The sequence below is a fragment of the Myxocyprinus asiaticus genome, chromosome 19, assembly GCF_019703515.2.
Source record: "Myxocyprinus asiaticus isolate MX2 ecotype Aquarium Trade chromosome 19, UBuf_Myxa_2, whole genome shotgun sequence".
Classification (NCBI taxonomy): Eukaryota; Metazoa; Chordata; class Actinopteri; order Cypriniformes; family Catostomidae; genus Myxocyprinus; species Myxocyprinus asiaticus.
This window is the reverse complement of record NC_059362.1, coordinates 47,011,092-47,024,737: the sequence shown is the minus strand read 5'-3', so window position 1 is coordinate 47,024,737 and position 13,646 is coordinate 47,011,092. Positions and strand designations below refer to the sequence as shown.

The window sequence follows — 13,646 nt, the reverse complement described above, 5'->3', positions numbered from 1 at the left end:
TTTATCTTTTGTTTGTTTCTGCAGTCCTGTCGAGCCCGTATGGAAGGAGTTTTTCCACATTATTTTAAATCCAGGGAACACATCAACAGAGCTCGTTTTGTCTGATCTACTCATTTACACGAGGAACAGCTTATGAATAACACAGTCACATACTCTCTCAAATACATCAACAGTTACACTAGCTGCTTCTGGCACTTTCAAGGTGTAATCCATGGCGACATCATTTAAAGTAAAATAATTGTATGCATAGCGTTTCCTCAAAGCATAAAACATCAGCATGTGAAAAGTTGAAAGTAAATTTTTATATTGTTATACACATTTATAAACTATTTTGACAGCACGATTGTCTGTTTGAATTGATTAAAAAATATATTTAAATTAATATTTTTAATCTTTGCAGTCAAAGCCATCTGAGAACTTAATTTAGTCCTTTAAAAGATGTTGCTTTATTGAAAGTGTCTTATTAGATGGCTCTCTGGAATGCTTGATTCTGATTGGTCATTCGTTATGTAGAGGTCATGTCATTTAGTCATAACAGATCGGTCATCCGGGTATTGCGAGTCATCTTTCCTACTCCTTGTATCACTCTGCGATCTCTACAAGTAAGCTAATAAAATAATTTCAACTCAAGATCAATACTTCACGTCCATTAATTGACTTACTTGACAAGTAGTCTTGTAATAAGCTGGATAATGAGCAGTCACACGGTCATTTTCGCAATGGAAACAAACAAAATTCGACAAAAACTGGAGGTGGAATTCCGCTGTTTCTGGAGACTCCATGGTCTCTTCTCACATCAACACATTCAACGCATATCAATATTTTCATGTCCATTTATTTATTTGGTAGGTATTTGTGTAATAAGCTTGATAATGAGCAGACATTCAGTCATTATCTCAAAATAAACACCTTCAGGCTGATACAAGTGTCTTTCGCTCCATGCTGGGAAGGGTTATTTTGATAACAACAGGTTGACTGTACATGATCCCTTATCTAACCAATAAGGTACGAGAAGTTGTTGAGGGCACAAATGTAATAAATATCCTAACAAAGGCACTAAATGTAATAGCTATTGGTTCTAAATGTAATCACGGCCCTAAATTAACCCTTTAAGCTCGGATGGGCATTCCGGCAAAAATTCTCATCAAAATATTAATAAATATAGTTTTGACTAACAAATAATAGGTATCGTTTGAAAGCTTAGAATATCTGCTTTCCAGTGCATGTAGACATTATGACCAAAACTGAACAAGTGTTTTGACATTTGCAGATAAATCAGAAGTGTCCCATTTAGATAATTTATTAAAAAACATTTGCATTGTACATATTATTGCAATCAGTACAAACATCAAACTGATCAAATAGTCCATGTGTTATATGTTGTTGGAAAGATCTCAAAGAGTAGAATACAACCAGCCTATTTGTTTTACTCACAGACAAAAATATAGTGAGTAATTGCTAAGTATATGTCTTTGACAATTATGTTGGTGTTGCTTATATGCAGCGTTTTTGCTCATAAATTCACGATAAATAAACTAAACATAAAATATCACATATCATTATTTAGAGGAGGTGATTATCTTTCAAACGAGTCCACACTCAAGATAATCAGATGCATAGATCATTAGATAATCCACATGAAGCACAATGTTACATATGACCACCAGGAGATGGCGCCAAATACATGACACAGACTCAATGATGACTCAAATGACACAGAATGAAACTCATTCTGTGAAATCTCATTACTAAAATCATGTCTGCATGCTATGCAAACCTTTAGTCATTGTTGTGTTTGCATGTGTAATTAGTTCTTATGTACAATTATTATGTTTTATTTGTTTGGAGATGTTTTTGGACACTATGATAAATTATATTTGTAATGTTATAACTTTTGATTGCTTTGTCGTATCAACACAAAATTTTACTCAGATACAGTTGACATGATTGGGAACAAAACAAAAGCAGTTTATCGGAGCCACCTTATTTACAACCAGAGATATATAATGTCAAATCAGAAAAAGTACATTTTTGGCTACATTTATTTTTTTTTTTTTTTCAGCAGTTTCTTATGCTCATAGTCTCAGAATGTATCATAATCTATATCATTAAAACATGTGAAAAGTTTTCTTTACACTTGACCGTCCTTGTTTTGTTTTTTATAAACCTTTAATTTTGGGTATGCCACTGAAACTTGAAGGGTTAAATAACATTTGGTGCTAAATGTAATAAAGACCCTAATCGTAATTATTCTAATATTTCACACCAATGAACCATTTATAAGAACCAAAAGAACTCTTAAATTATGTGTAAGACCAAAAGTGTTTTAAACCTTTAGAACCAATGTTTATTTACTTATTTTCTTTATTTTCTTTAGGGGTGTTTATTACATTTACAACCAAAAGTCATTACATTTAGACTCCTTTTTACATTTAGGACCAGTTATTAGATTTGTTCCCTTTATAGACTTGGTGTTCTTTTGTAGTGTTGTTAGACACAACACGCAGTGCAGTTACTGTTCACAACATATCACGACCTCGAGTGTCTTTCTCTTTGAAAAAACTACGTAAAAGTTACCTAAAAAAAAAATTTAGGACACAAATTTTCAATTAGCAGTTTCATAAATTCAGCAAACGTTGCTGCCTCAAACAAAGTTATTAACAAACTTTATCGTTTGATATACTTGTCCATAGCAATCCTGTTATATAGAAATGCACTCTTCATGCACAGAATCCACAGCTGTGTCATACAGTACAGATGGTTTTGCCCGCTCATTTCTCACACTGTACATGTTAATGTTTGACGTCCAGATGGGAGGAGTTTGACAGCTGCTTTGCTAGTTAAATGACTTGTGTCTGGACTCTGGAGTGTTGGAAAGATTGTGATGGAGTTATATTTACTGTATATAAAGTGTTAATAGTTGACTAGGTTAACCCACCTGTGTTCTCTAATGCAAGTAAAGTCATGAGTAAACCTGCAAAGACTCTCTAAAGTCTGCTGTTGGGTAAGTGGCTTGTGTATTTGTTTACATACTGGTTGTGTTTAAAGTAGCATGCTGTACTACCACACTACTTATGAGCAGTGTCAGAAATGAACTTTTCATATTAAGGGCAATATTTGCCCTGGATTTGAATATTAGGGGCAATTTTTACCTTATGAGGGCAGATGTATTCTAATCAAATTATTGAAAATAATGACAAATGTAATCAATGTATTTTATAATTAAAATTAGCAGTCTGAGTAATACAATCTTATGTTTTATGCAATAATATGTACTGTATATTTACTCTGCAATAAAAGAAGTTAAATTTATGATAAAATACCGGCAGCTGTGGTTGCTAGAAATTTATGAAGAATACGGTGACCATGGGGGTCTGGGTAGCTCAGCGAGTATTGACGCTGACTATCACCACTGGAGTTCGCTAGTTTGAATCCAGGGCATGCTGAGTGACTCCAGCCAGGTCTCCTAAGCAACCAAATTGGCCCGGTTGCTAGGGAGGGTAGAGTCACATGGGGTAACCTCCTCGTGGTTGCTATAATGTGGTTCTCGCTCTCTGTGGGGCGTGTGGTGAGTTGTGCGTAGATGTCGCGGAGAATAGCATGAAGCCTCCACGCACTACGTCTCCGCGGTAACGCGCTCAACAAGCCACGTGATAAGATGCACAGATTGACGGTCTCGGATGCGGAGGCAACTGAGATTCGTCCTCTGCCACCCGGATTGAGGCGAGTCACTACGCCACCACGAGGACTTAGAGCGCATTGGGAATTGGGCATTCCAAATTGGAGAAAAAATAAATAAAAATACGGTGACCATGTTTCAGACTTTACGGGATGTAATTTTGATGCCCATATATTTTATGGTTCACTACTGTTTATATTATTACATTATATAAACTTGATTTACTAATTTTCTGGAACTAAAAAAAAATCTACTTTTCACTTTAAAATGTATTGTTAATCACTGTAATAACTACAAAAGGTCACATGATGGCCACATGTTCATTAACCCTCCTATAGTATTCGGTCATTTTTGACCAAAATATATTTTCCTCATTTAAGCAGTACAAGACTTGGTGACTTTTCCTCCATTTGCCATCTGAACATACAAAAAAAAAAAACTGGGCTTGATTCGATAAGTCTAAGTAGTTGTAAACAAAAACAAAAAAAGGGACACCTTTGGTATTCGTGGTCAAAATTTACCAACCATTGAAATTGAATGGGAAAGACCAAAAAAACAGAGCTTTTTTTATTTTTATTTTATTTTAATTTTATTTTTTGATCTGTCAAATGCAATCAATAAATCAGCCATAATGCAGGAAAAAACATACAAAGAAATTACAGGGTGAGACTCTAAAACATCCTCAGTGCAAAACAAACACACTTCTACATACACAAACACACTTACAAACACACACACTCCTACAAACACACAAACACACTTCTACATACACAAACACACTTCTACAAACACACACACAAACACACTTCTACATACACAAACACACTTCTACAAACACACACACAAACACACTTCTACATACACAAACACACTTCTACAAACACACACACAAACACACTTCTACAAACACACACTTCTACAAACACAAACACACAATAAGCTGGTGAGACTATAGAACAGAGCCTTTTTTAACATTTGTCCAAAAAAAAAAGTCACAATGCTAAACACACACTCAGAAGTGAAGTGCTGAGACGATAACACTCACAATGCAGAACACACACACTCACACATTTGCAAAATACATTTTTACTATAGAAAGTTTGAAATTGCAAAATGTTTACTCTGATTCTTCTGTTTTATACTCTAATTGAATTTTGAATCAGAATTTTGCAGTTCATTTCTCTTTCTTAATGTTCATTTTCTTGACATTATGATGCATTTACTTTGAGTTATTAAATGTTTATGTTTAAAATAAATGATTGGTAGTAAAATGTTTATTCTGTGTCTTCTCTTTGTAACACCATGGTCAGGTTTGATTGCAGGTTTGACACTTCAAATCAATTTAAAATGCTAAACTTTGATAAATAATAGTTTGATAATGTTTAAATATATATCAAATGCATATCTTGTGATAAAATATAAAATTAGTTTACAATAAGTCATCAGACTACACAGTATGTGTCTACAGACATCTACTGGCTGTTACTGGCATGACATGATGTTCAAGTCATGTTATTTATATTTTGTTCACCAGATGATCAGAAATCTGCCTATAATTTCAATTTATAGAAGTTTAAGAAATTTGCTTATTTGTATGTAAATAAGATCAAAATAGCATAAAATACCAAAAGAAATGCAGAATTGTATTGTTCTTACTTCAGGGAAGAAGAAATGGTATCATTATCATCATTACCAAAAAGAGTTACACATCTAACCCTTCCGGTCAAAAATGACCGCCAATACCAAAGTGAGGTGCCCTTTTTCAATACTATAGAAGGGTTAAGAGTGACCCTTCCAGGAGCAATAATTAATGCACACGTGGAGACAGTGAACAGTGTTACTCGCACAAAACACCATCAGTGTAACACATGTTATACTAAAATAATGCAATAAACAGTAACTAATGTACATAACTGATATTAAAAATAAGAAGAACATAACCAACAATGATGGGTCACACAGGGACTTCTGGGCACGTCCGATTATACTTTTGTACTGTAATTTTCAGAGTTGTTTACCATAAAAAGTAAATGTATTCTCTTGTTAAACATAATATACATTTTTACCATTAATTATACAGTGAAAACATACTTTTTACATCTAAATAACAAAATTTGTACAATATTTTACAGTAAAATTACATGTCATCTTATTAAATATATTATAATTTTTTACCATACGTTACGGTAGCTACCTGTCAACCAATTAAAGTTTTTTAACTAGCATTTTTACATTATTTACCATAAAAATTACAGAATTATTTTTATCGTGTAGGCCCAGAATAGAGAATTTTGGTGGCATTTTTGTTCATTTCTTACCCTAGTATGCAGTTCATATATGGTGCACAGGACAGTATGTGAATTGTTGGAATGTGTTAGAAATAGAGTACTAGCTTATTTACTGAACCCTGCGTTCCACAGTATGTTTTAAAAATAACATATAAATAAGTGTGCAGTAGTTTTGCTACATTGCTGTCACATGATGTCATCACGTTGCATGTTTAATACAGTGAATGCCGTCCAGGTATCTCAGCAATCAATATGATTATTGTGCATTTTTAATCCAACTTTTGGCAACAATGACTTTTGGCATTTTGATCAAATAATGTGTTAAAGTCCAGTTGCATTGCATTGTTTTGTGGAATGCAGTATTTCTGTTTTATATTTATTTTTAGTGAAATTTGAGTATACATTGTCTAAAAATAATGTTTACATTTCATTGGCATTATATCTGCTATCAACCATCCCACTTTCTAGTTATCAGCCATTGAAAAATCCAAACTAATCGACCTCTATTTCAGTATATACTGTGCAGAATGCAGTTTATTAGTGTGCCATAAAAGAACTAACTACTTTACAGCAATGAGACATGAAATTAACCCAGTAGTTTTTGGGTCTGTTTCATGTCTGGTTTCATGAGTTAAACAGTAGTAGTATCCAAAACTAGAGAAAGAAAAGTGATTAAGTCATTCATTTAGCTGTACACAGTACAGTAGTAGTTTTACAGTCATAAATCATCAGTGTGCATGTTAGTACATATTTTTGGCTGACGTGTTTCTCTTCGAGGGTGTCACAAATTCTTCAATGGATCCAGATGTGTTTCAGACTCCTGAGTGAACTTCCTTGGTTTACTTTGTGTGTTGAATTCTTTGGAAAGGATTATTTCAAGGGTACAGATGTGAGCGATGAAATAAAGTTAATCAAACAATTTTAAGAGCTAACCCATCAGCAATACGTCTATAAGACCTTTCCCTTCGGATGTCAGTAAGACATTCATCAGATGTCTTTGAGACGTTTATAATATAGAATGTTTGTAAATCTGATCTTTTTAAGATGTTTAGAATACGTTGATTTCCAGATGAAAACATCTCAAAACAGACATCTCGAGATGTACGTGTATTGCTGGGTAGATTACTTCTGAATTGTAATCTGGTACTGATTACAAATTACATGACAAAATGTTTTGTTAGTAATGTAATCTCTTGGATTACATTTATAAAGTAAATTACTTTTGGATTACTTCTGATCTTATTCTTTCTTTCTTTTTTTCTTTTTTTGATGTCACATGCATATAAGTAGAATAAACTTATACCAGTTTGACAGTATTGCTTAAATGCATGTGGATCCGCCGGCGGGCCAAAAAGTGGGGCGCTATATCGCTATAAAAGTTTACGTTTAAAATGCTTAAATTCCCGTATACATAAGTCAGGCATATGACCTTTTAAGACATAACCATCACTTCTGCATTTATGTTACTTAAAATAACAAAATAAGGCCTTAAAGCATCCGCGTCGCTAATAAGCGCCACCTAGTGGTTATGTGGTAGAAATATTAATATGAATATATAAAAGTCTTCAAAATAGAACTTAGACAAGTCATATATCAAATGAAAGCTCTCATTCTCAGGAACATGACTGTACAGTTTATTTTGTTGCACTAATACCACAGTTCAAAAGATTTTCAAAGAATCACAAAGTGAAATATGATTTCTGAAAATCATGAAATACAAACGTCTCTTTTATGCTCTGATAACTGCTACTGTAAGCCCCAAATAGCTAAAAACTTTATATCTGCTTTTACCTTAGTAAGTTCTTTTAAAAAATGAGCCATTTTTACTTGTCTGTGAACTTGCTTGTGTGAATAATCCAATGTTATATCTTAGATGTCCAGAACAAAATATGCAGTCCCGCAGGAAAAGCATGCTAAACAAATCATCAGAAAATATAGTTTTCGACTATTGGTGATACAATTTATATATCAAAGGGGTGGATCTCAGCTTTCTAATTACACCTAGATTGAGCTTCTAGTCCACTCAGAGGCCAAGATATTCAATGAAATAATGAAGGTGGTGCATGAACTGAAAATTAGACTGAATGTCTATGGACGAGCACATCTGTGAGGGCTAAAATGCGTTATAGTGTGAACTTCAGTTCAGATCTGTATATAGTGACGGAAGGTGATGGAGGAGCAAAAAATGTCTATTATTTTCTGCCATCTAGTGGAATAAAATAAGACTATTTGGAGGGAGCTGGGGTGAACAGAACCAAAATGACATGCATTTGATAAGAAATGTTTGAGACATTTGAGATGTTTTCTGGACCTCTAGAGGAGATGTGAGATAAGTGGAGTCTTTTTCTCAGGAGAAACTATTTACTAATGCTTAAGAAGAACTATTGAGATATTAAAGAGATCTTTCTTAATGGAAAGATTAGTTTACTCCTTGTGGAAGTGACTAAAATGCTTGTCTAGTAACGGCCTCTTTTCCACCTACAGGAAGAGTCTCATCTGTTAAGATGGTGACTCAGTTAAGATAGAGACGCTCCCAAACCCTTCAAACATGCAGCAGCATGCAAGTGTGCTGTTGACAGCATAAAGTGTGTGTGTGTGTGTGTGTGTGTGTGTGTGTCAACAGTGTAAGTTACAGCGCCTGTTGTTTGCTCCAGCAGAGTCTAAAGTTCTTCAATCCTCAGGTAGGGCACACTGAACTCTTTTTCTCCGTTGTATCTCTCTTTTTCTCTCACGTTCTTGGTCCTAGTGTAGACTGTAGTCTTTGTAGGGGGTGTTGTTAAAGCAGTCTTTGTCTCTGTGACAAAAGCAAAGGCCAGGTGAGGAATTGTGAGGGAAGAGCTCTTGAGGATCTTCTACTGACCGGTGAGGGCTGATCCTGCTTTATCTCCATCTTTCCGGTTCTCTCGGACTAGTTCCTTTAATTCAAGCATTTGTGTTTAAGGCTATAAAACTTTGCTTTTATTCATAGAGAAACTTCTACCTTATCCACCTACAAAAGTGCTTTAGTTTCTTATGCACTATTGACAGACTCAACATGAGTTATTATCCGTTGGGTGAATCACATGGAATATTCTGGTTTCAATGCAAGTTCAGCTCAATCGACAGCATTTGTGACACAATATTGATTACCACAAAAATGTATTTCGACTCGTCCCTCCTTTTCTTTTAAAAAAAAACACAAATGTGTGTTACAGTGAGACACTTACAATGGAAGTCAATGGGATCAATTTTTGGAGGGTTTAAAGGCAGAAATGTGACGCTTATAATTTTATAAAAGCACTTACATTAATTCTTCTGATAAAACTTGTGGATTATTTGAGCTGTAAAGTTGTTTAAATCATAATGTGGAATTACAAGGTTTTCAGCACTGATGAAGTTGTAAAATTGTCTCTTAACTTTCCACAGATGTGGTTAATAAGTGATTTAATCACAGTAAAATCATGTTAACACACATATTGTTTACGTCTTGTGTCTATACTTTTCAAACAGTGAGTATTGTAACGTTTACAGATTATTGACCCCATTGACTTCCATTGTAAGTGTCTCACTGGAACACACATTTGTACTGTTTTAAAGAAAAGGAGGGACTAAATTAAAAGTCTACATTAATTTCTGTGGTAATCAACATTATGCCACAAATGCTGTTGATTGACATTAACTTGTATTGAAACCAAAATATTCTATAAAGAACATGTCCAGGTCATATTTAACCCCAAAATCAAAAGACATTTTATTTTGCCCAGAAAGCTTATTTTTTAAAAACCATTAATATATAAATATATATTATTTTTTTACCATCAGTGCGACAATTATATGCTCATTTAAGCTCATTTTAACTCCAGATTCTCATTACTATTACGAGGAAAAATCTCAATGCAAAATAAAGAAATCAAAATTACCAGCTACTATTTAAATTGAAAGTAAAATCCAGAAGTAGTAAAATTTTTCTTGAAATCCAATTTTCTAAAAATAAATGTAATCTCATTAAAATAATGCATATACTAAATACGTATAAACACACAAAACTGCAATCAAAATTATTCAATCCCCCAAGACAGTAAGAATTTACAAATGTACGCGTTTCTGATGAATATGAATGTTTAAACATTACATCAATATCAGCTGATATATTCAAAGCGACAATACGAATATATAACTAATATTTCTGAGTTGCATGATTTTTTTCAAATACAGCCATGTCATAATCCCTATGCATGTAGCTGTTTTTTAAATATGTTTCCTTCACTCTATAATGACATTTAAGTTTTCGAATTGAAGTTTAATGTCCTGAAGCAAATATGGCAAAGAAAAAGGAGCTCATTACACCACAAAGCAACGGCTATAAGACACTTCAATATCCAAGAGAAAAAGTTGCCAGTGCCATTTGTGCATTTAAACCATCCTGGGTGATGAATAAAGCAAAACGTCACCAAGGGAAAAGTCGACTTGAATATTCCAGTAGGAATCCGGATCTGCCTGTGGAGTTCTGGGAGAAGATTCTATGGATTCATGAGACCAAAATGAAAGCGAATTTTAGACTCATGAGTCAGCATTATGTCTGGAGTAAGAAAGGTTATGATAAAAAGAACACCATCCCTGTGTGTGGAGGTGGGTCATTCCTGTTATGGGGGTGTTTTACTGCTGCAGGAACTGACTCATCTGACCGTGTGACTGGCATCATGGATTTTGGGGGTTTCAGGCCATTTTTGCAAAGAATGCGATGCCTTTAGTGCATTAATTTTGCTTTGGTTTGATGTGTTTTTTTGTTCACATCACCAGAATGTCTTGCATGTCAGAGGGGTTGAATAATTTTAATTGCAACTGTATATATTATTTAAAATGATAAAACTGCTATTGTTACTATGTATTTATCATGGTAGCATTGGTTGTGCTTCTTGTAATGTGTATGCTGAAATACATGAAACACATTCTGTTGCTTGTTTCATTTGTTTGTGTCTTGTTCAGGTGGTGTTGACCCAGTGTGGATAATGTGCAGAGCTTCAGGAGTTTTCTGCTCTTTTACTTTCCTAAACAGAGCGTGACATTCCAGAACATGGATTTTGCATGAACTTGAGCTGGATGAAGAGAGAAAACTAGACGGTGAATTTCTAAACATTTCATAGCTTTAAAACTTACATTAGTGTTGCTTATATTGGAGAAAGCTAGTGTGCAAGGATAGATCACGGTCCTGTGAGGCCCCAGGGACAAGATGGATTGGTATTTTTTATTATTTCTGACCATTTTATCGTCCACCAATCATAAGTCTGATCTCTTAGTAAATGGCACAAATGCCATAACAGCACTATAAATACTTTAAATCATATTTATCGCTCTATTAAAATATCCTAAGAATGTATATCCCATTTTCCCAATGTTACACCATTACACAGCATATTTTACAGTTTTAAAAAGTTGTTTTCTTTTATTCTTGTGTTACTAGTGGGGTATTGATTGGCCAACGACTACAAAAGCCCAAAACCTGTGACAGTTACAAACCTAGTAATAAAATACTCGAGCAGTTTAGTCACTGTAGCATTGTGAATGTATCTGAAAGAAGCAGGGCGTATCTTCGTGTAAAATGACACATGTCTTTGTGTTTGTATCATTTTCTTTTTTTAACTAGAGAGGATTAAATCTTAAGACTGCGTAGAATTATATTATTGTCAACACAAACTTTGAATTGTGCTTTAGAAAGCCTATATGTTTAATTAAAACTCTTTGAAGCCTGGAAAGATCTAAATAATAGATCTAAAGTCTGATTTACAGATACTGTAGATAAACAGACAGATAGAGCCTGATTTTATTTATTTTTTTGAAGCCATTCTGTAGTGGATTTACTTCGATGTTTAGGGTCATCGTCCTGCTGCCTCACCCATCTTCTACTGAGCTTCAGCTGGCACACAGCCACCCTGACATTATCCTGTAGGATATCTTGATAAACTTGGGAATTAATTAATTTTTCCCTCGATGATGGCAAGCGGTCCAAGCCCCGAAGCAGCAAAGCAGCCCCAAATCATGATGCTCCCTCCACCGTACTTCACTGTTGGAATGATGTTTTCATGTTGGTATGCGGTGCCCTTTTTATGCCATATGTAGTGCTGCATGTTCTTCCCAAACAATTCAACCTTACTTTCATCAGTCCACAAAACATTTTCCCAGTAATGTTGTGGAGTGTCAAGATGGTCTTTGGCAAACTTCAGGTGCGCATCAATGTTTTTAGTAGAAAGCAGCAGCTTCCTTCATGATGTCCTGCCATTAGCACCATACCTGTTTAATGTTTTCCATATAGTAGACTCATGAACAGAGATGTTAACCAGTTCCAATGATTCCTTCAAGTCTTTATCTGTCACTCTAGGATTCATTTTTACCTCATTGAGCATCCTGCGGTGTGTCCTCTTGAGTCATCTTGACTGGACGGCCACTTCTAGTGAGAGTACCTATAGTACTAAATCATCTCCATTTATAGACAGTTTGTCTAACTGTGGACAGATGAATATCTAAACTCTTCCAGCTTTACACACAGCAACAATTCTTAATCGTAGGTCTTCTGAGATCTTTTTTGCGAGGCATGGTCCACATCAGCAGATGCCTCTTGTGAATAGCAAACTCAAAATTTTTAAGTGCTTTTTATAAGTCAAAGTAGCGTTAACCCACACCTACAATCTCGTTTCATTAATTAGATGCCAGGTTTGCCACCAACTGACTACAATTAGCTTTTGTTGATGTCATTAGCCCAGGGGTTCACTTACTTTTTCCAACCTACACTGTGAATGTTTGAATTATGTGTTCATACAAGAACAATACAATAAGTCGTGTGTTATTATTAAAAATTTATTGTGTTTGTTCATTATTGTAACTTAAAGGAAGATCAAACCATAAATGCAGGTAATTCCAAAGGGGTTCACATACTTTTTATTGTCACGATGGATGGATGGATTTTTTTGTAGGACACTATCAAGTCAGGATGTGTACATTCACTGTCATGTGTTTGTATTCACACCCGCTGATTAAACAACAGACTGCAGATGCAGGAAAATTACTTTAGAAGAGTGAGACAAGACATGAAGATCTCGCAGTGTCACTGATATTCTGTGTTCTGCTCTGATCAGGGTTTATGAAGAATGAACTGAATAAAAAGAAAAAGAGATTCATCGTTATATTGACAGGAGATCATACAAAACTCAACAGGTAAGAGCATTAACATCACACATTATTTCATTTTGACGTCAGACCACTGCTGTGCGTAGTTTAGATTCATTTAGTCTTACAGTTATTTGAACTTTACAATAACTAATCTGAACCTTTGAATATACCAGGGCCCAGCTGCAAGATACCCCTAAACACCCTTAGTAAGAGTATTGTCAACTTAGTGGAATTGTTCATCTAAAAATGATTACTCACCCTTACGCCATCAAAAACTCATGCGACTTTCTTTCTTCTGCGGAACACAAACGAAGATATTTTGATGAAGATATGAGGTGTATGTCGCTTTGAATGCATCTGCTAAATGACTACGTTATTATGAATGCATTATGTTCCTCAATAGAGCGCAACAGTCTGATTCCGGAATTAAAAATCCCATTCATTTGTTCCATAGGTGAATTGATTATTAATGATAGCTTATAAACCATTAAAGACAGACTTGCCGTGAGCTACGAGGTTGTTAATCGATGGTTTAC

General features: G+C 34.7%; 2 protein-coding genes across 2 annotated transcripts in view; both read left to right on the top strand.

Annotated features, from left to right (window-relative positions):
- The window catches only part of LOC127409640 (mitotic checkpoint serine/threonine-protein kinase BUB1 beta-like), a 119,752-nt gene that overhangs the window by 22,614 nt on the left and 83,492 nt on the right, over positions 1-13,646 (top strand). The window contains exon 17 of the mRNA XM_051644336.1: positions 25-1,572. Within this exon, the coding sequence (XP_051500296.1) occupies positions 25-136 (112 nt within the window). The 3' untranslated portion in view covers positions 137-1,572. The remainder of the gene's footprint in view (positions 1-24; positions 1,573-13,646) is intronic.
- The window catches only part of LOC127409639 (serine/threonine-protein kinase PAK 6-like), a 25,580-nt gene continuing 20,537 nt past the window's right edge, over positions 8,604-13,646 (top strand). Inside the window, exons 1-3 of the mRNA XM_051644335.1 lie at positions 8,604-8,648; positions 10,933-11,067; positions 13,077-13,155. The gene's annotated coding sequence lies outside the window, so the exon portion shown is untranslated. The remainder of the gene's footprint in view (positions 8,649-10,932; positions 11,068-13,076; positions 13,156-13,646) is intronic.